This window comes from Carlito syrichta, unplaced genomic scaffold, assembly GCF_000164805.1.
Source record: "Carlito syrichta isolate Samal-C Ts95f unplaced genomic scaffold, Tarsius_syrichta-2.0.1 Scaffold306534, whole genome shotgun sequence".
Lineage (NCBI taxonomy): Eukaryota > Metazoa > Chordata > Mammalia > Primates > Tarsiidae > Carlito > Carlito syrichta.
In genome coordinates this window covers 1,193,521-1,221,010 of record NW_007250630.1, presented here as the reverse complement: position 1 = coordinate 1,221,010, position 27,490 = coordinate 1,193,521, and the positions used below count along the sequence as shown (strand labels likewise).

Below are 27,490 nucleotides of genomic sequence, written 5' to 3'. Positions count from 1 at the left end.
TGACATCTACATCATTTTGATGCTTAATGTTCTCTTAAGTTACCCAAGTAAATACTGCCATTGATGCCACTCATTTCATGCTGCTGGTTTCTAACAGCACAGTGGAAATTTGGGAACTTGTGAGAACAAGTGACATGTCAGATACCAAATACGCCTACCTAATAGTTTGTGTGAAGAGATTGGAACTTTGATTTAGTAATGTTTTCATTTAAAATGTCTGAATCTTAGCCGGGCTCAGTGGCTCAGCCTGTAATCCCGCGCTTTGGGAGGCTGAGGTGAGTGGATTGCCTGAGCCCGCGGGTTCGAGACCCACCTGGGTAACTTGGTGAGCCCTCATCTCTACAATAAATAAAAAAAAAATACATGCCTGTAATTCCGGCTACTCGTAAGGCTGAGGCAGAAGGATCGCCGAAGCCCAGCAGGTCGAGGCTGCAGTGGCCGGGAATGGTCACTGCACTCCAGTCTGGGCGACAGAGTGAGACTCCAACTCAAAAAAAAAAAAAAGTCTGAATCTTAAAACAAAATTTTATTTTGTCTTTTTTTATCCTTGGGTTTTTTTTTCTGTCTTTACTTCTTAAGACTGATTCTGATTGCAAAGTGTGACATAAAAATTGAGATAACTACTGTGGATTTAAATATTAAATTGTGTTCTTTTGGGAGAGCGACACTTGCTTCTTATACTTAAGACTCCATAGCTCATTGAGAATGACTGAGAGATTCTATGAAGAACACATTCTAGCTCGTCTTTCATCATACTAGGTGTCTGGATGATGCCTCTATCCTGAAATATTGTATATTCAGTGTAGCTCACCACTAGTAAATAGAACAGCTCTTGGCTCTCTTCCAGAATCCCAAACAAACTGTAAAAAGGAGAACAGAGGGTGAGCTGATGAGGTAAACCTCTCGCTTTGGCCGAACTTTTGATTTGAGTATCTGAAAGAATAGTAGGATTTTAATGGTTTAGGAAAAGATCAGCTTTCCTATATATACCAAAGGCTCAGTGCACAGGAATATGACCTACAACTAAGTATCTGAGTAAAATGAAGGCCAGGTATCCAATATGTGCTACTGTTGGCCCTGATAATTGGTAATGGATAAAAGAGTGACCTTTTCTGCCACCCCCATCTCCCTCCGGGATAAGGCAAAAACAGTCCTCACATATTTTGCTTTTTCTTTACTACAGGACATTTGTGAAGATATTTCTGACCATGTTGAGCAAATCCACGCCCTCCTCGAAACAGAGTTTTCTCTAAAGCTGCTGTCTTACTCCGTCAACGTGATTGTGGACATCCATGCCGTGCAGCTCCTCTGGCACCAGCTTCGAGTCTCAGTGCTGGTTCTGCGAGAGCGCATTCTGCAAGGCCTGCAGGACGCCAATGGCAACTACACCAGGCAGACGGACATTCTGCAAGCTTTCTCCGAAGAGACAAAGGAGGTGAGCATCTTCTTTGAAATCACGTAATGCTTTTCCAAGTGTGACCATTTGAGGATATTTTCAGTTTAGCAATGTAAGGTTGGAATTCTTTCTAGGTAAATAAGCAGGCCCAGAGCCAGACTTTGAATCTAGATGTAGTGATGAGAAGCCAGGGTACTTCCAATGTGAGTGGGGCTTTAGACCAGAGTTAACTCTCACCTGGTAATTTGCAGATACCATCCGTAGTTGTTTGTGCTAACCTAGTTTCCTCTCCTCCTTCAATCATTTAATAAATATTTTTTGAGCTCTTAGTATATGCCAGGCACTAGATGCTAAGAATGTAATAATGATCAAAACATGGCTTCTGCTTTCAAGGAGCTTCAAGTCTAGCGGGGAATGGAGTCAAGTGAACAGACATTAAGGCCAAACATTAAGGTCATAAGTCTATAAGATGCCATATGGAGGACAGCGAAAGGGGACCTTAATTCAGGCAGAGGAGGCTTTCCAGAGGAAGTGTTTCTAACCTAGGACTAAGAGAATTGGACTTTATTATGAGGACAAAAGAAGTGTTTTTTCAGGGAGCTGCCATGATTAGATTCATGTTTTAGAAAGATCATTCCGGATGCTGTGAATTAAATGGACATTAGAATACCAATATATTTGATTTTTTCTTATTTATATTGAGTACTTTTTTTTTTGTTTTTTTGAGTTGGAGTTTCACTCTGTCACCCAGACTGGAGTGCAGTGGCACGCTCCTGGCCACCGCAGCCTCAACCTGCTGGGCTCCGGCGATCCTTCCGCCTCAACCTTCCAAGTAACTGGAACTACAGGCGTGTGCTACCACGCCTGGCTAATTTTTTATTTTATTGTAGAGACGAGGTCTCACCAAGTTGCCCATGTGGGTCTCGAACCCACGGGCTCAGGCGATCCACTTACCTCAGCCTCCCAAAGTGCTGGGATTAAAGGCTGAGCCACTGAGCTCGGCTTATATTGAATACTTTAAAGAGTTTTTTGTTGTTATTATTGATGGATAACTTAAGAATGAACCAAATTTGAATCCAAGTGAACTTTCCCATTCTTCAATAAAATGGAGATATATTTATAGAAAAAGATATTGTGCTTGCTAAGCAGAGGCTATACATAAAACATATGGATGCCATATGTGGATACTGTGTGTGTGTGTGTGTGTGTGTGTGTGTGTGTGTGTGTGTGTGTGTGTGTATGTGTGTGTATGTTGCTTAGTTCCTTGGCTCTCAATTCCGAGTTTAGTGCTCTATTATTAATTTTGTAGAAAGTATATATTATACAAGTTTATAAGGCACTTATATAAATATATAAGATTAAAAGTCCTTACAATGAATGTTGCATAATTTTACTAAAATTTATTGATTTCACAGTGTTTCAGTGGCTCCAAAATTATCAACAACACAAAAAAACTATATCTACTCTAAATTATTCTTGTTGATTCTATTTATTCAAAATGAAGATACTCTTGCTGTGGCAGACTCTCTGCAGAGCCTATGTGTTTGTGGGAATCAAAATCTACTAGACTCACCTTTAACTTTAAGTCACAGTCTTTGTATTCAATTAGTTCCCTTGTTACTGTGGCAGTGGGGAGGTGAAACAGACTCAAGTAGCATAATCATAGAATGAATATGTAGGTTTTGTGTTAGTTCCCAGATGCCATACCTGCTAAGTTAGATCCCTAGGGTTCCCAGTTGAGATTCTTGTGAGAAACTACAAAGACTCTCAAGCTGACTAACTCTGTCCTAAATCTGCTACCCATGAGAATGTGTTGCTAATGGAGATCAGAGATGAGGAAGGTTTGTCTAACCACTCAAGAGATCTTTCTTTAGATATCTTCCTGGTATCCCCAAATCTAAACAGTTTTTTTCCTCCCTCCCCATGTGTTCTGTTAGCTCTGTCCAACATCCAATACTAATCAATAATCAGATCTGCCTGTTTTCTATTGCTAGAGGGGGATTAAAAAATCATCAATTCAAATAAATTAATTTTACATATTTATTTATTTATCTATTTTTTTATTTTTTTGAGTTGGAGTCTCACTCTGTCACCCAGACTGGAGTGCAGTGGCCGCTCCCGGCCACCGCAGCCTCGACCTGCTGGGCTCCGGCGATCCTTCCGCCTCAGCCTTCCGAGTAGCCGGAATTACAGGCGCGCGCTACCATGCCCAGCTGATTTTTTGATTTATTGTAGAGATGAGGTCTCGCTGCCCAGGAGGATCTCGAACCCGCGGGCTCAGGCAATCCACTCACCTCAACCTCCCAAAGGCGCGGGATTACAGGCTGAGCCACCGAGCCCGGCTATTTTTACATATTTATTAATCCAATAAACATTTATCCATCACCAACTCTGTGGTAGGAGGTAAAGATAAAACAGTGCTCTAGGATTTATTATCATTGTTGTTATTGTTGTTTTGTGGAATACATTCATCATGCACTTATTTGAACTTTATTTTTTTATTTTTGAGTTGGAGTCTAACTCTGTTGCCCAGGCTGGAGTGAAGTGGCACCATCATGGCTCACTGTAGTCTCAATCTTCTGGGTTCAGGCAATCCTCCCTCCTTAGCCTCCCAAGTAGCTGGGACTACAGGCACATGCCACTGTGCCTGGCTAATTTTTTCATTTTTTGTAGTTTCGAGATCTTGCTGTGTTGCTCAGGCTGATCTTGAATTCCTGGGCTCAAGCAATCCTCTCACCTTGGCCTCCCAAAGTGCTGAAATTAGAGGTGTGAGCCACTACCCCTGGCTGAACTTTTATCATTCATAAAGTAGTAGCTCAATAAATGATCAAAAGCCACTGAGGCTAACTAATAGCTACTGGTCACTGTTTTTACAGCTGTGTTATGAGTTGACATTAAGTGGCATTCATTATGGTTCTCACAATGTGAGCTCAGCAATTATTTGTGGATTCGATTGGAAGCAATTTAGTGCATTTTTATGTTGGAGGTTGTCTTTCGTTCTTTTAATAGAGATACAAAGATATGTTGTATGAGGGGGGAAAGGAATAGTGGATTTTCAATCATCTGCTTTGTGGATATTTTTCTATGAATGGAAGTTCTGCCCCTATCACCATACTTCCTGAAACCGGATTTCTGAGCCTATATTTTTGTGCCTCTAGTGTGACACTGTGGGAGTATTTAAAAGACTTAGTTTAATTTATTTATGCCAGTTCTCTGAAAATATAGAAAACAGGAAGGGAATTAGGATAAAATTTTCAGCTTTCTCAGAATAAGTTCAGCTGTGGAAGATTTGTAGAGTATAGAGGGAAATGGCAGTACATACGTACAAACATACTTACATACAAACTAAAAACTGCTGATAAGCTAAATGTAGATGTCCTTTCAATAAGAGGGATTCGTTGTTCTCTCTTTGGAAGTGAGTTGAATTTCAGAGCCACATTAAAAGAGTAAACTAAAAACTCTAGAAACTGGCAAGTTCCATCTGTTTCTCTCCTGGAAAAAACAAAATATATGAATTTTATTCTTTCTTTAAATATGACCATATCTAGTAAACATATTGACAAGTGTCTTACTAAAATAAATCAGTAAATAAATACTTTAAGGCAAAACTCAAATTAGTGTAAAAAATATGCTGTACTGAAATTTTCTGTATTTCGGACAATGAGATAAGCACTTTATATTTGTTTCCTTTAGTAAGGAGGGTAAGAGATATTAAAAGTAGTTCTGTTTTATAGATGGAAAAGCTGAATTTAAGAGAGGTTAAGTAAATGCTTAAGGGCATAAATGTAGGCATAATTAAAAGAAATCGGTTTTTAACTGATTTTTATTTGAATAATAATAATTCATTATTTTCTCTCATTCTTCCTTCTTTTCTTTACACCTTCCCTAAATACTTATTGATTTCCTACTATGTATGAAGTACCGTGCACTGAAAGATGCATAACACATATTAGAAATCACCTTCATAATTTTGTTTAGTTCTCACACAGTTATGGGAGGTAGGTAGGGCAGGTGCTAGTATCTTCAATTTACAGATGTTTTTATTAGGTATCCTTCTTACCGTTGAAAGAACTGAGGTTAAGAGAGGTAACGTTACACAGGTAGTGATAACTGTTAATAATATTAACACAATATGATATTTTGGGCTGGGTGATTAAAGAAATAAATAAATTAAAAACAAATGTGGGACTGGGCTCGGTGGCTCAGCCTGTAATCCTGTGCTTTGGGAGGCCGAGGTGAGTGGATTGCCTGAGCCCGCGGGTTCGAGACCCGCCTGGGCAACTTGGCGAGACCTCATCTCTACAATAAATCAAAAAATTAGCCGGGTGTGGTAGCACGTGCCTGTAGTTCCAGCTACTTGGAAGGCTGAGGCGGAAGAATCGCTGGAGCCCAGCAGGTCGAGGCTGCGGTGACCGGGAGCGTGCCACTGCACTCTAGCCTGGGCGACAGAGTGAAACTTCAACTCAAAAACAAAACCAAAAAACAAAAACAAATGTGAATGCAATAGCAAACATTGATTGAGAACTTACCATGTGCCAGATGGTGCGGTAAGCACTTTACTTAAACGATACTTACCTTCTCCAAGGAGATGCATTGGTCCTTCCAGAGTGCTCACAACATAGCACTTTGTGTGTTCCTACACTAGCAATTTCACAGGCTGATTTCTATCATGATGAAGTACATGCTATATTTTGAATTACATAAGGATTGGCTCCAGATTACACTAATTTCTGCATCTCCCACAGCACCTAGTTCGTATAGTTGTATATAAAAGTCTGATGAGTTGAACTAAATTAAACAATGTAAATAGGCCGAATTTGGTGACTCAGTCAGTAATCCCAGCACTTTGGAAGGCCAAGGTGAGTGGATTGCCTGAGCCCGTGGGTTCGAGACCCACCCGAGCAACTTTTTGAGACCTCATCTCTATAATAAATCAAAAAAATTAACCAGGTGTGGTAGTGCACGCCTGTAGTTCCGCCTACATGGAAGGATGAGATGGAAGGATCACTGGAGCCCAGTAGGTCAAGGCTACGGTGACCAGGAGCATGCCACTGCACTCCAGTCTGGGCGACAGAGTGAGATTCCAACTCAAAAAAACCCCCAAAACAACAAAAAAAAAACAATGTAAATAATTACTGCTTCAGATGTAGAAGAAGAAGCTCTCATTTTAGGTTGGTGGACTGGGAATTAATCATGGGATTAATTATTTGATTAATAATTTCAGCCTGTAGCAAATGAAAGTTCTCAAGAATTATTAGTATAGGATAAACAAACATATTGAAAAATTGTTTGTGTATTTTTCCCCTACCCATCAGAAATATCTTTGCTTTGCTTCTCATTTTCTTGTCATTACTTGCTCTTCTCAGTTCATTACTGCTTTCTGGAATGTATTCAGAATCATAGAATCCAGGTTCAAAATGGTGGCTGTAAGCCAGGGTCAGCCTGGTGGCTGCACTTTGGGAGACTGAGGTGGGAGGATCCCTTGAGCTCAGGAGTCTGAGATTACAGGTGCTATGATCACACCATTACACTCCAGCCTTGGCAATAGAGTGAGGCCCTGTCTCTTAAAAAAAAAAAAGAAAAGAAAGAAAAGGAAGAGAAAGATAGGGGGAGGAAGAAAGAAAGAAAAAAATCATAGGATTCCAGCATGGTAGAATTGAAAGGAAACTGAAAAAGAATTTAATCCTTAGTCTGAGGACATTAGTTATTTATATGTTATGAATTAAAGCATAACAAACATGGTATAGTGAGATTAGGGGAAGAAGCAGAGAGAGGCTCATACACAATTTAAAAAACAATTTACAGAGTTGGTGTCTCACTCTGTAACCCAGGCTGGAGTACACTGGCACAATTATGGCTTATCATAGCTGCAAGCTCCTGCTTCAGTCTCCCAAGTAGCTTGGATAACAGGCATACCAAGCTATTTTTTTTTTTTTTTAGAACTGTGTTGCCCAAGCTGGTCTTGACCTCCTGGGCTCAAGCAATCTTCTCACCTCGGCCTTCCAAAGTGCTGGGATTACAGCTATGAGTCACCACGCCTAGCCTAACATTTTTTACTTTAACCATAATTAAAACAATGAAATTCTATTTATAACTTTCTTCTCAAAACTGACTGTTAAGTAGCAATGGACAACAATATACTCTAAATCTCTAAATTAAATCTCATAGTCAGCTGGTGGCAAAATGTAGTGTTAAAAAAAGAAAGATTTAAGAAGGCATTTGGAAGTAGGCTTCAGTTAACTTAATTATGAATGAAGGACATAGCAAAATTTCTTGCTTCAAACTGGGGGGAAAAAACTCCCCAAAACTGTGCGTTCCTTGTTGTCTAAGACAAGAATGAAGCCAGCAATAAAATGAATAAATGACCACCTTGATAAAAATGTAAGCTTCATCTGAAAAGCTGCTTCGTAACATATTAAATTGAGATATATTTTAGTGGAGATATTGCTAGGCAGCTCTGACACAGCTGTCTGCACTACACAATTAAATGTGATATTTCTGAAATAAAAAGGGTAGTAAAACCAACATGTACGTATCCCTAACTCTATATCCTCCTGAGACTGTATTACTTCCATGAATTAGAAAACTATCTGGGAAGATAGTCTAGAAGGAAGAAATGAAGACTAAAAATATTAGCATTACTAAGCAATATTTTAAGAGATGAAACCCATTATTCATCTGCTCTGAGAAACTTCAGAGAACTTTAGTTTCTTGAAATTGCCTCTGCATGGTGAAAGACTGTGTGCTGCTTTTGTTTGTTCCATTTTGTTTTTACCAAGGTGAGTTTTTCTTTTCACATTAAAAAAATGCTGTTTGAATAAAAAATAGTTACCCCTGAGTGACAATCACTCACCTATCTCACTAGACGAGACAGTTGGCCTGACTGGGAACAGCATGGGAAAGGGTCCCCTTTGTAGCAGTGTTTTTGAGTGTGGTGTTCTTTTTTCCAAACCAGGAACTGGCTGAAGGTCTCTGAATATTTAATAGAAGTCACCTATACTCTATTCTCTGAGATGCATTCATATATTCATTTAACAATATGTTCATTTAACATGTATATTGATTTTGTTCCTCTAATATCATTTATTGAGCACCTATTATTCTCAAGTGAGACAATATCCCTGGTCTTAAGGTGCGATGGCCACCAAATTGGTGACCAAATGTATTCCCAAAGCCACAGAATTCCCTGCTTGTCCAAAGGCAGGTGGCTGGCACTTTTAGGAGTCTTATTTTTACCCAGATTCTCAAATTTCTTTTTCTTTATCCATCATAGACATACTTGTCTTTAATACTGCAGTGCAGCAACTATGATAAATATAATAGAAAATGATGTTGCAAATTTCAACTAGTTAGTAGTTTAAATGTTTTGTGGAATAGCTTTGGAACTCAACCATCATTGTATAATACGATTTCTATAAAAGAGTAAATATATGTGTGTGTGTGTGTGTGTGTGTGTGTGTGTGTGTGTGTATACCTGTTTTTAAATTGAGACTATTACTCTTAAAAATTACATAAACTGTGACTTTTGCTTGGCTGACTCATTTGTTGGTGCCTTTGAATTCTGACTTTGTTATTTAAAGTGTCTAGTCCAGGTATGCAGCACACAAATTATATAATTTCATTGAGATAATTTTTGTTGGGATCACCAGATAATATTGATTTCTCATTTTATATAGGGTAATTTTAGCATTAGCAATCACTCTCATCTTGATGAAATTTTCCTTCTCATTATTAACCAAAAATAATAACATAATTAGAGTGAACATTTATTGAACACTTATCCATGTTCCAGACTTGTGTCTTACATATATTGCCTCCTGTAAACCTCTCAACACCTCTATGACATGGCTTATCATTTTGTTTTTACAGATGAAGAAAATCTTAGTAACATCAAGCTACTGGCTCCTGGTCACATAACTAATTTTTGCTAGAGCAAGAATTTTGACTCTGAAGCTTGGACTTTTAATTATTAAAGTCAACTAAAGCTTCAGAGGAAGAAATTACATGAAGGCATAGAGACACATACCAAAATGTCATCATTCATTCATTCATTTGTTTTTTCAGCATGTGTACCTTTGAGTGCATATTCTATGCAAATCATTATGCTAAGTGCGTGATGATTACTTACTTTTGTAAACTGACCATTTTCTATGTAATTTATACTTTCATGGTGCTAACAAACTAATGGAAAAAACAAATTGGTCAAATAATCACAGTAGTATTTATTTGTAAATTGGGATATATGCTTAGAGAGAAAATGACATAGATGTGAAAGCTTACAATAAAAGATTCTGACTTTTGTGGGGGCCTGGAATCTTGAAGAAGCGAAACTTGAGCTGAGACCTGAGGGATAAAGAAGAGGCAGCTAAGCTTTCCAGACAGAGGAAACAGCATGCCCCAAGGCCCCAAGGCCGGAGGGAACATGATGTGTTCAGAAGCAGAAAGGAAGACACTGTGGCTAGGTATAGTCCATGGGGGAGAGTAGCATAAGAAAGACCTCTTTTCATGCCTGACCTTGGAAGGACTTGGGTTACTCTTTTAAAAAAATCTATCTATGATATGACTTATTTTTGTTTTCAGTGATATACTTGGGAAGATCTTCAAATATTAAAGCAATATATCTTTGCATATAAATGTCTTCATTTGCTTTTATTATTTTAATTGACACAATAATTGTACATATTTATGGTGCATGGTATAATATTTTGATTCATGTATACATTGCATAATGATCTAAGCAGGGTAATTGGCACATCCATTATCTCAAACAGTATTTGTGTGTGTGTGTTGGGAACATTTAAAATCCTCTCTTCTAGCTATTTGAAAATGTACAATAAACTGTGGTTAGCTATAGTTACCCTACATTATTAGAGAACACCAAAACTTATCTAGCTGTAATTTTGTACTTGTTAACCAAACTTGCGCTATCTCTGCTTCCTACCCTTCCCGTCTTCTAGCAACCACTATTCTACTCTCTGCATCTATATGAGTTCCACATTTTTAGGTTCCACGTGAGTGAAAATATGCAGTATTTGTCTTTCTGCACCTGGCTTATTTCACTTAATGTAATGATCCCCAAGCTCATCAATGTTGTTGCAAATGACAGGATTTTCTTCTTTTGGAAGGCAGGCTAGTATCCCATTGTGTACATGTACAACATTTTCTTTTTTTTTTTTTTTGAGTCAGAGTCTCACTCTGTTGCCCAGGCTGGAGTGCAGTGGCACGCTCATGGCCACCACAGTCTCAACCTGCTGGGCTCAGGTGATCCTTCTGCCTCAGCCTTCCGAGTAGCTGGAACTATAGGCAGGCACCACCAAGCTCGACTAATTTTTTGATTTATTGTGGAGACAAGGTCTTGCCAAGTTGCCCAGGCTGGTCTTGAACTCCTGAGCTCAGGCAATCGTCTGTCTCAGCCTTCCAAAGTGCTGGGATTACAGGTTTGAGCCACTACGCCCAGCCATGATTTTCTTTATCCATTCATCTGCCAATGGACAGTGAGGTTGATTCCATATCTTGGCTATTGTGAATAGTGTTGCAATAAATATGAAGGTGCAGATCTCTCTTTGACATACTGATTTCCTTTCCCTTGGATAGAAATTCGTGAATGGGATTGCTGGATAATATGGTGGTTCAATTTTTAGTCTTTTGAGGAAGAGTTTGGGTTTTTAACCTAACAACAACAGGACGCTACTAAAGGACAGTAAGCAGAGATGTGACAATACCAGATTTGCAATTTGAAAAGGTTATTGAGTGGCAGTGTGGGAAACAAATTGGAGGTGGAAGCATGCCAGTAAAGTAATATCTAGTGTTCAGAGTGTGGACTTTGGGTAAGACAGCCTCAGATCAAGGTCTAGCTCAGTTCTTAGTCATAAGACCACGGACTATTTACATACCTTCTTTTGGCTCAGGCTCCTCTTATGTAAAACAAGGGCAGTAGTACAGACCTCAGAAGAAAGCTGTAAGAATTCAATGGAAAAGTAGTAATAGCAGTCAACCATTTCCATTTATGGATGAGGACTCCGAAACGTAGAAAAGTTAAATGAGGCTTTTTATCATTACTACTTATTGGAATATATATTAAGTGAGAATGAGGGAAGTGGAAGATACAGGCAAGGTGAAGGTCTGAAGGGAGAGAACATTCCAAAACCAAAACAAACAAATGAACAATAAAACCCAATATAAGATTCAGGGAGACTGGGTCTTGGGAAACCTGGTTGAAAGGAACACAGGGTCCAACAATCACATGGGATCTGGCTTCAGTTGGCCCACCTCCAGAAAAAGGGAGATCTAATAACGACCATTTACTTTTCAGTTTCTTCATTTATCTCCTAAGGAGGCTAGATTAAACCAGGCTGTTATTTAGCCTGGTAGGCATAAGAGGATTCCAGAGATTATTCTACTGCGAGCAAGGATCAATAGAAACCTCTCCATCTGTTATGTGATATCAGAAACTATATTAGGAGTGAGACAGAAGCTTTAATCACACAATTTAAAGGCTAAAAATTTAAAATATGTACTTTTAAGGCTGGTTTTTAGCATGGAGGAGTTTCAAATCAAATCTGCTTACCTGGAATTATAAGTAGTAGGGAAGGCGGGCACCTAGTATTAACATATGCCAGCAGGAGAAGGTGGTAGACATGTATGCAGAGGGAAGAAATAGGACTGAGATAATGAAGTATTGGCATTTTCTCCAGGATTACTGTGTTTACCTTCAAAAGGGTGGACCAAATAGAAACTGGTCTTGAACTGTTAGGTATATGCAAATTCAATATTCACCTTCCTGTGATTTGTAAATGCATGTTTAACATGACTGACCAAAAATATTTATTGAGTGACTACTATGAGTTAGCCACTGTGGTAGTTGCTAGAGTGATAGAAAAAAGGCAAAATAGACAATTATAGAATTTTTACTTTTATATTATCTTTTTCCTGGAAATATTATTACTTAAGGCTTCACTTATGAAATGTTTATTAAATGAACACTATACTATTTTTAAATAGAAAATTAAGATAGGAATGGGTATTTTGGCTTGATTGTGACCATTTCTATTAAGACTCTATGCTCCAGATTAAGGAAAAATCTTTAAGTATTTATGAACAAGTTACTATATAAAGCAATGTGGTAATTGATTAATATACCTTTGTGTATGTCAAACCAGAAGCAACTGAGACTGATATATTTCTGACCTTTATAGCACCTTGTACTGAGATTTCATTTGGATAGCAGTTGAGCATAATTGATGTTGCATTTACTGAAAACATTGCCGTTGTCTGTTTCAGGGCCGACTTGATTCTCTAACAGAAGTGGATGACTCAGGACAGTTAACTATCAAATGTTCTCAAAATTACTTGTCTCTGGATTGTGGCATTACTGCATTCGAACTGTCTGACTACAGTCCAAGTGAGGATTTACTCAGTGGCCTGGGTGACATGACCTCTAGCCAGGTCAAAACCAAACCCTTTGACTCTTGGAGCTACAGTGAGATGGAAAAGGAGTTTCCCGAGCTCATTCGAAGTGTTGGGTTACTTACGGTGGCTGCTGACCCCATCCCTTCCAATGGCAGTGAAGCAGTTGGTGAGGAGGTGTCTCAAGTGTCTCTTTCAGCAGACGACAAAGGTGGATATGAGGAAAACAATGCTTCTGCAGTCAAAGAGCAAGCAGGCTTAACACAGGGGACATCATCTTCAGGGGAAGCTCTGGCGATTGCTCTTCAGCCCTCCTCTGAGATGATGAAGCAAGAATCCGATTCGTCCTCCCATCTTGATGCAAAGAGCCAACAGCCTCTTCTTTGTGAAAACGCAACCCCCAAGCGATCCATCAGAGATTGCTTTAATTATAACGAGGACTCTCCCACACAGCCCACATTGCCAAAAAGAGGACATTTTCTTAAAGAGGAACCTTTTAAGAATCTGAAAGGCAGTGATAGAAAGAAGCAGATGGTTGATCTGAAACCTGAGATGAGCAGAAGCACCCCTTCACTGGTGGATCCTCCTGACAGATCCAAGCTTTGCCTGGTGTTACAGTCTTCCTACCCCAACAGCCCTTCTGCAGCCAGTCAGTCTTATGAGTGCTTGCATAAGGTGGGGGATGGGAATCTTGAAAACACAGTCAAAATTCACATTAAAGAAATCTCTTCCAGCCTGGGAAGGCTTAATGACTGCCATAAAGAGAAACCTCGACTTAAAAAGCCACGCAAGACCTCAGAAGAGATACCTCCATGCCGAACACCTAAACGGGGAACTGGTTCAGGCAAGCAAGCCAAAGACACACGGAGCTCAGTAGTGCCAAATGGAGTACTTTCTTGTGCTTCCAAGGCCATAGAGGGGCCAGAAACAAGTTCTGCTTCCACGTCTTCACTTGAGCCGTGTGATCAGAGAAGTGGGAATGCCAAGTTACTGTTGCAGTCAGAAACATCCAGTTCACCACCTTTTACTCAGAGCAGTGAATCCTCTACTGGCTCAGACAATCTCATGTCTCTGACGCCCCTTCCTTCAAAACGCAAAAGCAAAACAGATTACTCCTCCTCCCCAAGTCATGTCACCAGGAATGGTCAGATTGTAGAGGCCTGGTATGGCTCTGATGAATACCTAGCACTGCCCTCTCATCTTAAGCAGACAGAAGTGTTAGCTTTGAAGTTGGAAAACCTAACAAAGCTTCTGCCTCAGAAACCCAGAGGAGAAACTATTCAGAATATCGATGACTGGGAACTGTCTGAAATGAATTCAGATTCTGAGATCTATCCAACATATCATGTCAAAAAGAAGCATACAAGGCTAGGCAGGGTGTCTCCAAGCTCATCCAGTGACATAGCCTCTTCACTGGGAGAGAGCATTGAATCTGGGCCTCTGAGTGACATTCTTTCTGATGAGGAGTCATGTATGCCTCTCTCTGGCATTAAAAAATACGTTGATGAGAAGTCAGAAAGACCTTCATCCTCTGAGAAAAATGAGAGCCATTCTGCTACTAAATCAGCTTTAATCCAGAAACTGATGCAAGATATTCAACACCAAGACAACTATGAAGTCATATGGGAAAAAATAGAGGTAAGGTAGTTTTCTTAACATGAATGATTTCTCACCTGATTTTTGGAGGTAATGTTGGGAGAAGATCAACCCCTCCCCACTGTTTCATAAATTGCGTAGCTATTTGTGGTGGACCTAACTAATTCCCCAAAGAAAGAAAAGCAAAATCGCAATGGTTGCTACATGTGACAAAGTATGCATCCCTAGGAACTGAGCTTGTCAATGCATTAGTTTGATGTGTTTCTGCCTAGTGCAGAATTCTCTGTTGATTATGTTGTAACCTAACATGGCTACTGATGAGTACTGGCACCTCTTGGATATAATGCAAAATTTAAATAGAACAATAGCTTTGCATCCACAAATACCTCAGGAGTACATGGATGAAATATTCCAGTTACCCTCAGAACTTTTTGATTTATTTGTTCTGACTCCAGAATATCTTCCTTGTCTCTAATGTTAACTTCTTATAGAAATAGTCCAGACATTTCTAATGTATCAGGAAACTTTTTCTCTTTAAACTCTTTCTCCTCTTTGAGAATTCTGGTTAATAACCATATTACCTATACCACATACTACCCATGGGCTCTGTGATGAATAGTCGACATTTTGACTAAATCTGTAATTTGTGAACAAATTATTAGATGTGTTAAAGTATTTGAGAATACTTCTCAAAATTCTTGGGACTGAGCTCTGTAGTGAAAGTTGCGACTTGATCCTTTAAGAGACATCTGGGCTAAAAATCGTCACGGTGATTATTGTGGCAATGGCCCTTTCCTCAGAAAATCATTGGAGTAGATTCAGTAAACTCAATAATTGTTAATGGTTTCTTGTTCAGTGACATATAAATGACCATGCTTGCCTGACTTACGTATGACTCTATAGTGTGCAACTCTCTTCTGCATGCATTTTTTTTCCACTTGATCTTCACAGTCATCCTGTGAAGAAGGCAGGTCATGCCAGGTTATTTTTTCTTTAATGAAATGGAAACAGAGGTTCTGTGAGTGTAAGTGATTTTTTCCAAGCAAAAATAAATACATAGACTAAAAAGTAGGATGGATGGATAGATGGTAGATAGATAGATGGATAGATGAATGGATAGATAGATAGACAGGTAGGTAGGTAGATAGGTAGGTAGATAGATAGATAGATAGATAGATAGATAGATAGATAGATAGATAAAAAGACAGACCCTTTTGCTTGAGAAGCTGAGACACAAACCCATGTCTCTGATCCTTAGTCCAGTTTTCTTCTATGACCTCATGCTGCCTCCCTGAAAGGGATTGTAGTATCTCCTTGCTAGGAAACTTTAAGTGTAGGAGAGAAGAAAGGACTCAGGAGCCATTCCAACTGAATAGAGAATATTGATGTAACTCCTATGGCTGGCTTGTAGCTACTCTTCCTAGTTTTTTTTTTGTTGTTTGTTTGTTTATATCCATTCATTATTAAACACTACTCTGGGACCAGCATTATGTTAGAAGCTGGAAAAAAGTGTAGTGTACATATACAGAAAAACCTAGAGGAAGAAAATGCAGGTTCATAAAATATAGAGGGGAAAAGATAACAGAAATAGAGAAAAATAACATATGGATGACGGTTAACTTTTAGCAAGTATTTGTGTGCCTAATACAGCAATCCTAATATTAACCCTATTTTATGGATGAGGAGACTGAGGCTGAGAGAGACCAGGAAGTCTACTCTAGAGCCCATATTATTACCCGAATGCTCTCACGCCTTTCCATAAGGAAGCTGTCAGTAAGTATTGCATGTCAATACTCTGGGGGAGCTAGGATTTGCCTGGGAAGTTCTCATGAGGTATAAACCCTGAGTGGGGCTTTGAAGAGTGTGCAGGATTTAAATAGATAGGGAGAGGGAAAGTGGGCATTTCAGGTAGGAGAAGCATAAGCTAAAACACAGAGGTGGGAATGGGAATGAGCAAGAATATGGGGGCACATTTGCAGGGTCTGTGATCAGAGATCAGTGGAAGTTTCCATACCTGTAATAGATCTGGTTGCTGCAAGGCCCTGAAGGCCACCAAGGCAATTAGAATTTGTTTACCAGGCATCCATGGCAACTTCTCTGAAAGGGTCTGAGAGTGATGATGCAACTCATAACAACTAATGCTTCTTAAGTTCTTATTGTGTGTTTGACTTTGTGCTAAGTATTTTACCTGCCTTATTCGACTTAAGTCTTAAGAGGTAGGAATTTTTCATATGAAAAAACTAGGGCAGAACTGATAGGAAAGATACTTAAGCACTCCCAGCTAGTAAGTGCAAAGCCAGGATTTGAATCCAGAGTCAGCTCACTTAAAGCAGTGTAGCCCATGGCCTCTAATAGCCTTACTAGAATGTTTAATTAGCAATATCAGGAAAGGTAGTCCCGGCAGCCACGGTGGTTACCAGGACAGAGGTTTTGGCCTGTGGCAGCCAATCTGAGGAACTGCTGTGATGCGGGCCAGGCAAGGGAGAGGGTGGGGAGTGTTGAGAAAGTGAGGGAATCCAGAAAACTGGTTCTAGGCCTTGCTTAATCATGAAAGCCTGGTGTGACCCACAGATAGTCATGTTTCATTCAGGGCCTTGTTTCATCTTTTGTAAAAAGAGATGTTTAACCAGATGATGGCTATGATACCAACTTCCAATGGCATTATGCTTTGATACCACATTTTGATAAAATGAAGTCAAGTTTCAGCATCTGGAGAATGAAGTTTTGTTTTTTTTTTCTTTCTGAATTTGAGTCTCACTCTGTCATCCAGGCTGGAGTGCAGTGGCATGCTCATGGCCACCACAGCCTCGATCTGCTGGGCTTAGGAGATCCTTCCACCTCAGCCTTCCAAGTAGCTGGAACTTCAGGCATGCGCTACCATGCCTGGCTTATTTTACTTATTGTAGAGATGATGCAACTCATAACTTGGAGAGATGAAGTCTCACCAAGTTGCCCAGGCTGGTCTCAAACCCCCGGGCTCAGGCAATCTTCTTGCCTCCACCTCCCAAAGTGCTGGGATTATGGGCTGAGCCACCACCTCGGCCATGATATATCTTTAATGGAAGGAAACATTTGGATGGATAGCTAGTTTGAGGTGGAAGTGGTACAGGTAATTTTTGAAAAACTGTTAACTGAAGTTGAGTATATGATGAAATTTTAAAAAAGAAGCATTTTATAGGCAGTTGGAAATACTGCACTAGAATTAGACTATGAGGTGAAAGCTGAAATATCAAATCCCTTCCTCAGCCCAGCCTCCCTTCCCTACTTCATATGAGAACAGAGGCCAACGCCGGGTTAACTGACCTTGAATATCACCCCTTAATTTAGTTCTTCTTCAGATAGTGACCTGAAGAACATATTCCACCTGCAAATTATAATGAGAGTAGATAACTTAACATTTTTCTTTTTTTGAGTCGGAGTTTCACTCTGTCACCTAGACTGGAGTGCAGGGGCACACTCCCAGCCACTGCAGCCTCGACCTGCTGGGCTCTGGGGATCCTTCCGCCTCAGCTTTTCAAGTAGCTGAAACTACAGGCGCGCGCTACCATGCCCGGCTGATTTTTTTGATGTATTGTAGAGATGAGGTCTCACCAAGTTGTCCAGGCGGGTCTCGACCCCGCGGGCTCAGGCAATCCACTCACCTCAGCCTCCCAAGGCGCGGGATTACAGGCTGAGCCACCGAGCCCGGCTAACATTTTTCTTATAACAGGCATCTGCTAGGCTCTTTATCTACAATAATTCTTTCATAGGATGTTCTGATAACAACCCTGCAAATTGGGGTTTTTAAAAAATCCTAAACTGACCACTTCTCTCCCCCTCCAGTGCTCTCATTCTGGTCCTAGCCACTATTACTTTCCACCTGGATTGTTGGTCTCTCCTAACTGATCTCTCTGCTTGTATTCTGCTTCTACTGCAGTCTATTTCCAACACAGTAGCCAGAGTAATCCTTATAAAACTTGAATCAGATTATGTCATCCCTCTGCTCAAAACCCTGCAACAAGAGGGTTGCCATTGCATCCAGAGGTTCTAGATGGGCTTGCCCTCTGATTTTCTCTCTGACCTTATTTCCAACTACTTTTCTCCGTGCTCATTTCATTCCCTTTCCACGGGCTTTTTTGCTGTTTCTAGGATATGCTTGGTATGCTCCTGCCTTTAGGACCTTTGTTAGTTTCTGCTGCCATTGCACACTCCATCAGATGCCTTCATTTCTAATTCTTTCACTTCTTGCAATCTTTGCTCAAATATTATCTTCACAGAAAGGCCTATACTATTCACCTTTTAAAAACTGTACCCTGACCTATTTATTTCCTATAAATCTTATTACATTCTGCAATTTTATATACTTTTCTTATATAGTATGTTTGTTGTTTTTGGTCTGTCTCCCTCGTTAGAGTGGAAACTCTCTGAGAACAGGAATATTTATCTGTTTAGTTGGTTAATGAATCTGATGTACTTAGAACAGTGCCTGGTACATAGTAAGTGCTCAGTAAAGGTGATTGAATGAATGAAGTATCATTTTAGAGCAGAGGAAACTGAGTTTAGAGAGATGAAATCATTTTTCCTAAGCAGCACAACTAATAAATCATAGAACCAGGTTTAAAGTTCCCATCTGCTTTACTCTTCCCACTGGCTAGAGACTTAAGAACAGATGAATTCCCAAAAAGAATGAGGCTGGATGGTGAAAAAAAGGATGATGACTGATATTCAAGTTTTAGCCCATTTATGAGGCAGGAACAAGGAAGAGGCCCAGTTATGGGAACCAGAAGGGGCAGAGAGGATTCTTTATTATTAAATAAATGGAGGGAGAAATAGACAGTTGACAAATGGACATTTGCTTTGTTCTTTGCAAAAGGTAGACCAAGAAGAATAAGGACTAAGGGAGGAAAAAAATCTAACAACCTTTAGATTTGCTTAAAAGAATCAATGAAGACCATAAAGAAAAATTACTTAACAAAGGGATGGAAGTAGAAGCTGGATTGTAGATGATTAAGAAGTGAGAATGAATTATTCCCAATACTTCCAGAAATTGGGCTGAAAAAGCAATACGAGACAAAGGACAACAGTTACAAGTAAAGTCAAATAAAATGTTTTTTAATTAAAGCTTATTTGAAGGCAGGAGTGACAAGAGAGCCTGAAATAACCAGAAAGAGTATATAAATGTGGCACACACTGAGAAAGAAGGGAGGGTATATGGAACCTGTGGGAAGAATATGGCCTGATATAAAAAATGATAAAATACCAAATAATATGTCCTGCTTTTGATTCCATTTCTACGAAATGGAGAGGAGTGCGTTTCTTCCTCTTTTCATGTCCTAGTGTTCTACACTGTCTTCTCCCGAGTCACATGTAGCAGAAGGCAGAGAGCACACAGAAGCCAGTTGACAACAAAGGAATTGGCAGGGCTGCGATAGACACCCCAGGAGATTCCTGTCACTTCCCACCCCTCACACTGGAGTCTTTCTTATAGTAGACTGGTTTTGTTCATAGAAAATATTTCTTAAATGTATATTCTTTATCCTTTGGGAAAGCTAGGTTTTTGAATAGATAACATATTCACATGGTTTAAAAATATAGACATTTAAAAATATTCAGTAAATCTCCCTTCCATCCTCATTACCCCAGCTTGAGTCCCTGCCCCACCATCCATGATCACTGTTATTTTTAGTTCTTATGTTTTTAAGAAGTTCCTCACACATATACAAGCAAATGCAAACAGATTTATGAACCGATATTTTTAAAACTGAGAAACAAGTTACAAGCTTTCCTTCTCCACAAATAAAAGCTCCTAAGTGAACTCTGTGAGTTCCCAAAGAATGGTCCCTTTCCCAGTCTTTCTGTGAGGGTTGAAAGGGATTTTGCTCAACTCTGGCTAATTTACACAGAACCTTTTGTGTAGATAATTTAATTGAGCATTTTACTCAACATCTATGGGAGTTTCTCAAGGTCTTAAATTCAAAGTTTAAAAACTGAGTGAAATCATTGAACCAAAGTCATTTTTTTTTCTGAGACATTCAAGAAATAGAATAAAAGCAATGGGGAGAAAAGAGGGAAGAACATATCCGGAACAGATGAAATCAAACATAATGGTGAAAAATTAACTTAGTATGATACCTGAACGTGTGTGATAAGTAATAGGTGTTGGCAAACTATAGCCCTGTGGACCAATCTGGGCCAATGCCTGCTTTTTAAAATAATGTTTTATTGGAGCACAGCTATGCTCCTTGTCTATGGCTACTTTTGTGTTTCAATGACAGAGTTGTAAGAGAGACCATATGGACTACAAACACTAAAGATTTACTGTCTTGCCCTTTACAGAGCAAATTTGCTGACCCCTGCTCTTGAGTAAGAAAGAAAGGACATAATTTCTGATCAGCATCTACAGTGTAAATTCTTTCATCTAATTTATACAACAACCCAATGGAAGAGCTGTCATTGGTCTCATTTTACAGTTGAGGACTCTAAGGTTTAAATGAAAATTGACTTGCTGAGGATCATACTGCTAAGTAGGAGAGCTGGGCTTCCAGCGGGGATGCCAGAGCTGGCTTGGTCTTCTCAACTTGAGAAGTATTCAAATGCCAGGAAATTTAGACAATAATCACATGTGCAGATAAAAATGTATTTATAACACCCACAAACTGCTACTAGATTAGTAAATGAACAGCGTGACTTTATCCTCATGACCTGTATAGTAGTGAACTGCTTGGGAAGTAGCCACTTTTCCAAGGTGGGTCATTATTAATGCCAGATTAACAGCTGTATGATTCCTAGGGGAGCTTGCAGAATGCAGTGTAGGGTAATGCCACCTCAGTGAAGCATTTCAGAACATCTGTCCTTAGGGATCTAGTGCAAAGTCTAGTTCTCACATCACGGCTTCCTGCTCCCACTAGATTCTCAAAACCTGTGCTGGAAGATAAGACTTTGTTAGGTTGTACTCATTGGTACCAAGTTGATAGTTGCATGACATAGCTGAGCCTGTTTTTTCACAACAATATACATGTCTTCAAATGCCAGATTAGGGCATCTTGACTATATTTTAATGACTCAGTGGTTGCATTTTGTCCTAGAGACTTCTATAACCAGATTTCAAAAACGTCTTTGGTGCCAGCTAAGGATTTCCCTGCACATAAGCTACTTTTGATCCAGTGCAGCAAAGATTTAGCTGAGTGCTTGCTCTTTGTATCTAGGTTGCATAAAATTGCAATTAAGTGTGCTTTCAATTTTGAGTAGCTACACAAAGGTGCCCACCATTGCTTCTCTATCTAGAGGTGGACCTGGGAAGTGTAATACTTTTGTAAAGTGAAGGGGGAGACGTTTTTCCCTGGGATTAATTTGGCACTCATTTTTACATTTCTTTTCCAAGAGGTAAATGGATCCAGACAAAATTTATTGTCTTAACCATTTTTATATGTATAGCACAGTAATGTTAAGAATATTTACTTTGTCATGAAACAGATCTCCAGAACTTTTTCATCTTGCAAACCTGAAACTCTATGCTCATTAAACAACAACTACTTTCCCCACCTACCTTTCTCCCTGGTAACCACCATTCTACTTTCTGTCTCCATGGGATTTGGACCACTCTAAGTATCTCACATGAAGTGGAATCACACTATAATTATCTTTTTGTAATTGGTTTATTTCACTTAATGTAATGTCCTCAAGATTCATCCATGCTGTAGCATGTAACAGGATTTCTTCCCTTTTAAAGGCTGAATAATATTCCTCTGTATGTATATACCACATTTTCTTTATCCATTCATCTGTGGATAAGTAACATTTGGGTTGCTTCTACCTTTTGGTTATCGTGAATAGTGCTGCTATGAATATGGGTGTGCAGACATCTCTTCAAGACTCTGCCTTCAATTCTTTTGGGTGTGCCCCCAGAAATGGGGTTGCTGGATCGTATGATAATTCTACTTTAATTTTTTGAGGAACCTCCATACTGTTTTTCATAGTGGTTGCACCAACAACAGAGCACATCTTTGCCAATACTTGTTACTTTCTGGTTTTGTTTTGTTTTTTGATAGTAGCCATCCTAATGGGTCTGAGATCTCATTGTGGTTTTGATTGCCATTTCTCTGATGATTAATGATGTTCAGCATCTTTTCATATGCTTGTTAGCTATTTGTATATATCATCTTTGGAGAAATGTCTATTCAAGTTCTTTGCCTATTTTTTAATAGAGTTATTTTTTGTCATTGAGTTGTTGGAGTTCTTTATGTATTCTGACTAGTAACACCTTATATATACATGATTTACAAATATCTTCTCTTTGTAGGTTGCTTTTTTATCTTATTGATTTTGTTCTTTGATGCACAAAGTTTTTTATTTGTTTATTTGTTTGTTTGTTTGAGTTGGAGTCTCGTTTGATTGCCCAGGCTGGAGTGCTGTGGCACACTCACAGCCACTCCTGCGTCGACGTGCTGGGCTCCGGCTATCCTTCCATCTTGGCCTTCCAAGTAGCTAGAACTATAGGCACATGCTGCCATGCCCAGCTAATTTTTTATCTATTGTAGGGATGAAATCTCACCAAGTTGCGCCAGCTGTTCTTGAACCCACAGGCTCAGGCAATCCACTTGCCTCAGCCTCCCAAAGTGCTGGGATTACAGGCTGAGCCACCAAGCCCGGCCTGATGCACAAAGTTTTTAAGTTTGGTGTAATCTCCTTTATCTATTTTTGATTTTGTTACCAGTGTTTTTGGTGCTATATTCAAGAAATTATTGCCAAGTCCAATATCATGAAGTCTCCCCCTAGGTTTTCTTCTAGTAGTTTTATAGTTGTGGTTCTTATGTTTATGCCTTTGAGTTCTCTTTTATTTTATCTCAGTGTAGTTACCTCTCATGTTTTAAGGATTTCACTCTAGGCTTGCAGCTTGAAGTCTAGACCTAAGTCATTTTCTGGGATTTGTCTTAAAAAAAAAGTACTTGGGATACACTTTTTTTTTTTTTTTTTGAATTGGAGTCTCACTCTGTCGCCCAGACTGGAGTGCAGCTGGGCTCCAGCGATCCTTCCGCCTCAGCCTTCCGAGTAGCCGGAATTACAGGCATGCGCTACCACGCCCGGCTGATTTTTTGATTTATTGTAGAGATGAGGTCTCCTGCCCAGGCAGGTCTCGAACCCGCGGCCTCAGGCAATCCACTCATCTCAGCCTCCCAAAGGCATGGGATTACAGGCTGAGCCACCGAGCCCGGCATGGGATTCACTTTTTAAAAAAGTCCTGTGTAGCCATTATTTACTTGATAATGATCTCTTATGACCATCCTACCTTACAGGTCACATGTTGAGGTTACTGATTCCACTTTTCTTCACTGGTATTCCATTTTGCGTGTGACTTTCCCTTATGCTAACTTTTTCATTCACAGTTGCACAATCTAAAATTTTGTTTTAGATTCTGGACTTAGAACTTGAGGAAAATATGGCAACATAGTTCAAGACTCTGCTGATTACATAAGGCACTATTTAATAAGTTCCAAGTGGAAAGTCATGAACTAGGAAAGCAGAGGAAAGAAGATAATAATGAGTATAGCTAGACCAAGCATTACAGAAGAGGGAACACTTGAGCTGGGCCTTGAGTGATGAGTAGAATTTTTTATGGCACAGATGAGGAGGCGTAATGTTACTGACAGAAATTTGCATAAACCAAGACCGAGGGCAAGAATATCTAAGATATGTTTGGAAAATAGTAAAGAGAAATTCTCGGTGTTTTGGTGTATAACCTAAACTGCTGTAAACAAAGATACAATACAATAAGATAAAAGTATCTTTCTCTTTCATTTTATACAAGGCTGATAGTCCAGGGAAGATAGAGGTCATCTAGAGATCTATGTTCCTTCTCCCTGCTGCTCTTCTATGGCTCATCACCATATCTGCATTCCAGTTCTCGAGAAGGGAAAAATGGAGGGCAGCCAGCTTTCTTGTTACAGATTTGACTTGGATGTTTCACATGTCACTTTTGCTCACACCCCATTGGCCCACTTTGTCACCCAGCATTACCTAACTGCAAAGGAGTCTTGGAAATGGGCCTCTAGGCTATGAATATTGGGAGGGGGTTGTCTCTTAAACTAACCACTGGTTAGAATAAAAGTTTGTTAGAGAGTGGGGAATATAAAGTCAGGAAGAACAGGACCAAAATATGTGGGACTTTGAATTCCAAGTGTTTGTGTAGCAGAGTCACACAAAACTGTCTAATGAGGGCATGAATAAATGAGTATGAAAGTGGATGAATAAGTTAGTGTTATCACTGAGTTTGAACTTTATCCTGTAGATCAGAGAAAAATGACTCAAAGAGGCCAGGTAGATCATATAAATGAATCACATAGGTGTAAATGGGGAGTGATGGGACTAAATCAGCTGGAGCATGCATGACATGTCTAAAGAACAACTTCTACTCAGCTCCAGGTGATAGTTGTGTGGGAATATGGGCCCTCGAGGCAAGAACTTGCAATATTTGAAAAGAAGTAGGAAATATGGGTTTTGTGTGACATCACCCACTCTTTGAATACTGGGTTTGAACAATTTGTTTTTTAACTTTTAAATTTTTTATTTTAAAATTGTGGGGTACAATTCAGGGTTAGGTTTAGGTATACAAATATTCATTATGCAGATACCCTTGTTGATGCAATGAGCACCCCCCTTCCCCAGGCAGATTTCCACTACTGCCAATCCTACCTCTCTGCCCCTCCACCCCCCTGCAGTTTCCTGCTACTGTCAATCCTTTTCTTATAGTATTATGATAGTAGTTCAAGGTCCATTTATGAATGAGAACATGTGATACTCAATTCTTTGTTTCTGTGAAAGATCACTCAGTATTATGGACTCTGAGTCCATTCAGGTTGCTGCAAAGTTCATGATTTTGTTCTTCTTTATGGCTGTGTATTACACCACATTTTTAAAAATTCAGTCCTCTTTTGATGGGTAGCATGGTTGGTTCTATGTTCTTGCTATTGTGAACAATACTGCAATAAAAATATGTGTGCAGGTATCTTTTTTATAGAGTGATTTAAATTCTTCTGGGTATATTCCCAGTAGGGAGATTGCAGGGTCACATGGAAGGTCGATTTTCAGAACTTTTAGGAATTGCCACACTGTTTTCCGCAGAGGCTGTACTAGTTTGCATTCCCACCAGCAGTGTAGAATTGTTCCCTTTTTATCACATTCTCTCCAGCATCTGTTATTTTTTGAGTTATTGATGATGGTCATTCTGACTGGAGTTAGTGGTATCTCAATGTAGTTTTAAATTGCATTTCTTTGATGACTAGTGGGGCTGAAAATTTTTTCATGTATCTGTTGGCTGCTCGTATGTCTTCTTTTGAGAACTGTCTATTCATATCTTTAGCCCACTTTGTAATAGGGCTGTTTGTTTTTTTCTTTTCAACACATTTGAGTTCCTTGTAGATCCTAGAGGTTAGGTCTTTGTCAGACACACAGTTGGCAAGTATTTTTTCTCAGTCTGTGGGCTGTCTCCTTGCTCTCTTGATGGTTTCTTTTGCTTTGCAGAAGCTTTTCAATTTGATGAGGTCCCACTTGTCCATTTTATCTCTTATGGCATGGACCCTTGGAGTTTTGATCAGGAATTGGTTGCCAGTTCCAATTTCCATAAGGGTGTCTTCTGCATTTTCTAAGGTTCTAATAGTTTGAGGTTTTACGTTTATGTCTCTGATCCATTTAGAGTTGATTTTTGTTTATGGGAATAGGTAGGGGTCCTGTTTCAATCTTCTGCATGTGATCAGTCAGTTTTCCCAGCACCATTTGCTGAATAGGTTCTCCTCTCCCCAGTGGTTGGTGGTGGAAGCTTTGTAGAAGATGTGTTGGTTGAGAAATTTTGAGGTTTTTCTGTCTGGAATCTCAATTCTATTCCATTGGTCTATATGCCTGTTCTTGTACAAATACCAGGTTGTTTTGATTATTGTAGCTTTATAATAAAGTTTAAAGTCTGGGAGTGTGATACCTCCTGTTTTTTTTTTTTTTTTTCTTCTGAGGTTTGTTTTGGCTATTCGTGGTTGTTTATGTTTCCATATGAATTCCTGTATTGTTGTTTCTAGGTCTGAGAAGAATGTTGCTGGTAATTCGAAGGGTATTGCGTTAAATCTGTAGATTGCCTTAGATTGAATGGACATCTTAACAATGTTGATTCTTCCAATCCATGAGGATGGAATATTATTCCATTTGTTTGTGTCATCTTTGATTTCTCTGAGCAGTGTTTTGTAGTTTTCATTGTAAAGGTCTTTCATGTCTCTGGTTAGGAAGATGCCAAGATATTTCATTTTTTGTGGTTGTTGTGAATAGAATTGTGCTTTTTAGTTGGGGGTCTGTTTGTTTATTATTGGTGTATAGAAATGCCATTTTCTTTTGCATTGTCTTTTATTTTATACCCTGAGACTTTGCCAAAGTCCTTTATCAGTGCAAGGAGGTTTTTGAAGATTCTCTTGGGTTTTCAAGGTATAGAATCAAGTCGTCTGCAAAGAGGGATAACTTGATTTCCTCTTTTCCTATTTGGATACCACTGATCACATTCTCTTCTCTGATTGCTCTAGCTAGGACTTCCAAAACTATGTTGAACAGGAGGGGTGAGAGTAGGCATCCTTGTCTTGTTCCAGTTTTCAGGGGAAATGGTTCCAATTTCTGTCTGTTTAGCAGTATGCTGGTTGTGGGTTTCCCATAGATGGCTCTTATTATTTTGAGGTATGTTCCTTCTATGCCTAGATGTTTGAGAGTTTTAATCAAGAAGGGTTGCTGGATTTTATCAAAAACTTTTTCTGCATCTAATGATATAATCATGTAGACTTTGCTTTTATGTCTGCTGATATATTTAATTACATTTATGGTCTTATGAATGTTGAGCCAGCCTTGCATCCTGGGAATGAAGCCTACTTGGTCGTGGTGGATGAATTTTGAGATGTGTTGTAGAATCTGATTTGTGAGGATCTTGTTGAGAATTTTTTTTTTTGAGTAAGAGTCTCACTCCATCACCCAGACTGGAGTGCAGTGGCCGCTCCTGGCCATTGCAGCCTCAACCTGCTGGGCTCTGGCGATCCTTCTGCCTCAGCCTTCCAAGTGGCTGGAACTACAGGTGCGCGCCACCATGCCTGGCTA

At 39.4% G+C, this 27,490-nt stretch overlaps 1 protein-coding gene across 1 annotated transcript in view; it reads left to right on the top strand.

Moving 5' to 3' along the window:
• The first annotated feature begins 1,090 nt into the window (after window positions 1–1,090).
• Window positions 1,091–27,490, top strand: part of AKAP6 (A-kinase anchoring protein 6) — a 295,731-nt gene continuing 269,331 nt past the window's right edge. The window contains exons 1-2 of the mRNA XM_008063076.2: window positions 1,091–1,435; window positions 12,677–14,440. Coding sequence (XP_008061267.1) covers window positions 1,091–1,435; window positions 12,677–14,440 — 2,109 coding nt within the window. The remainder of the gene's footprint in view (window positions 1,436–12,676; window positions 14,441–27,490) is intronic.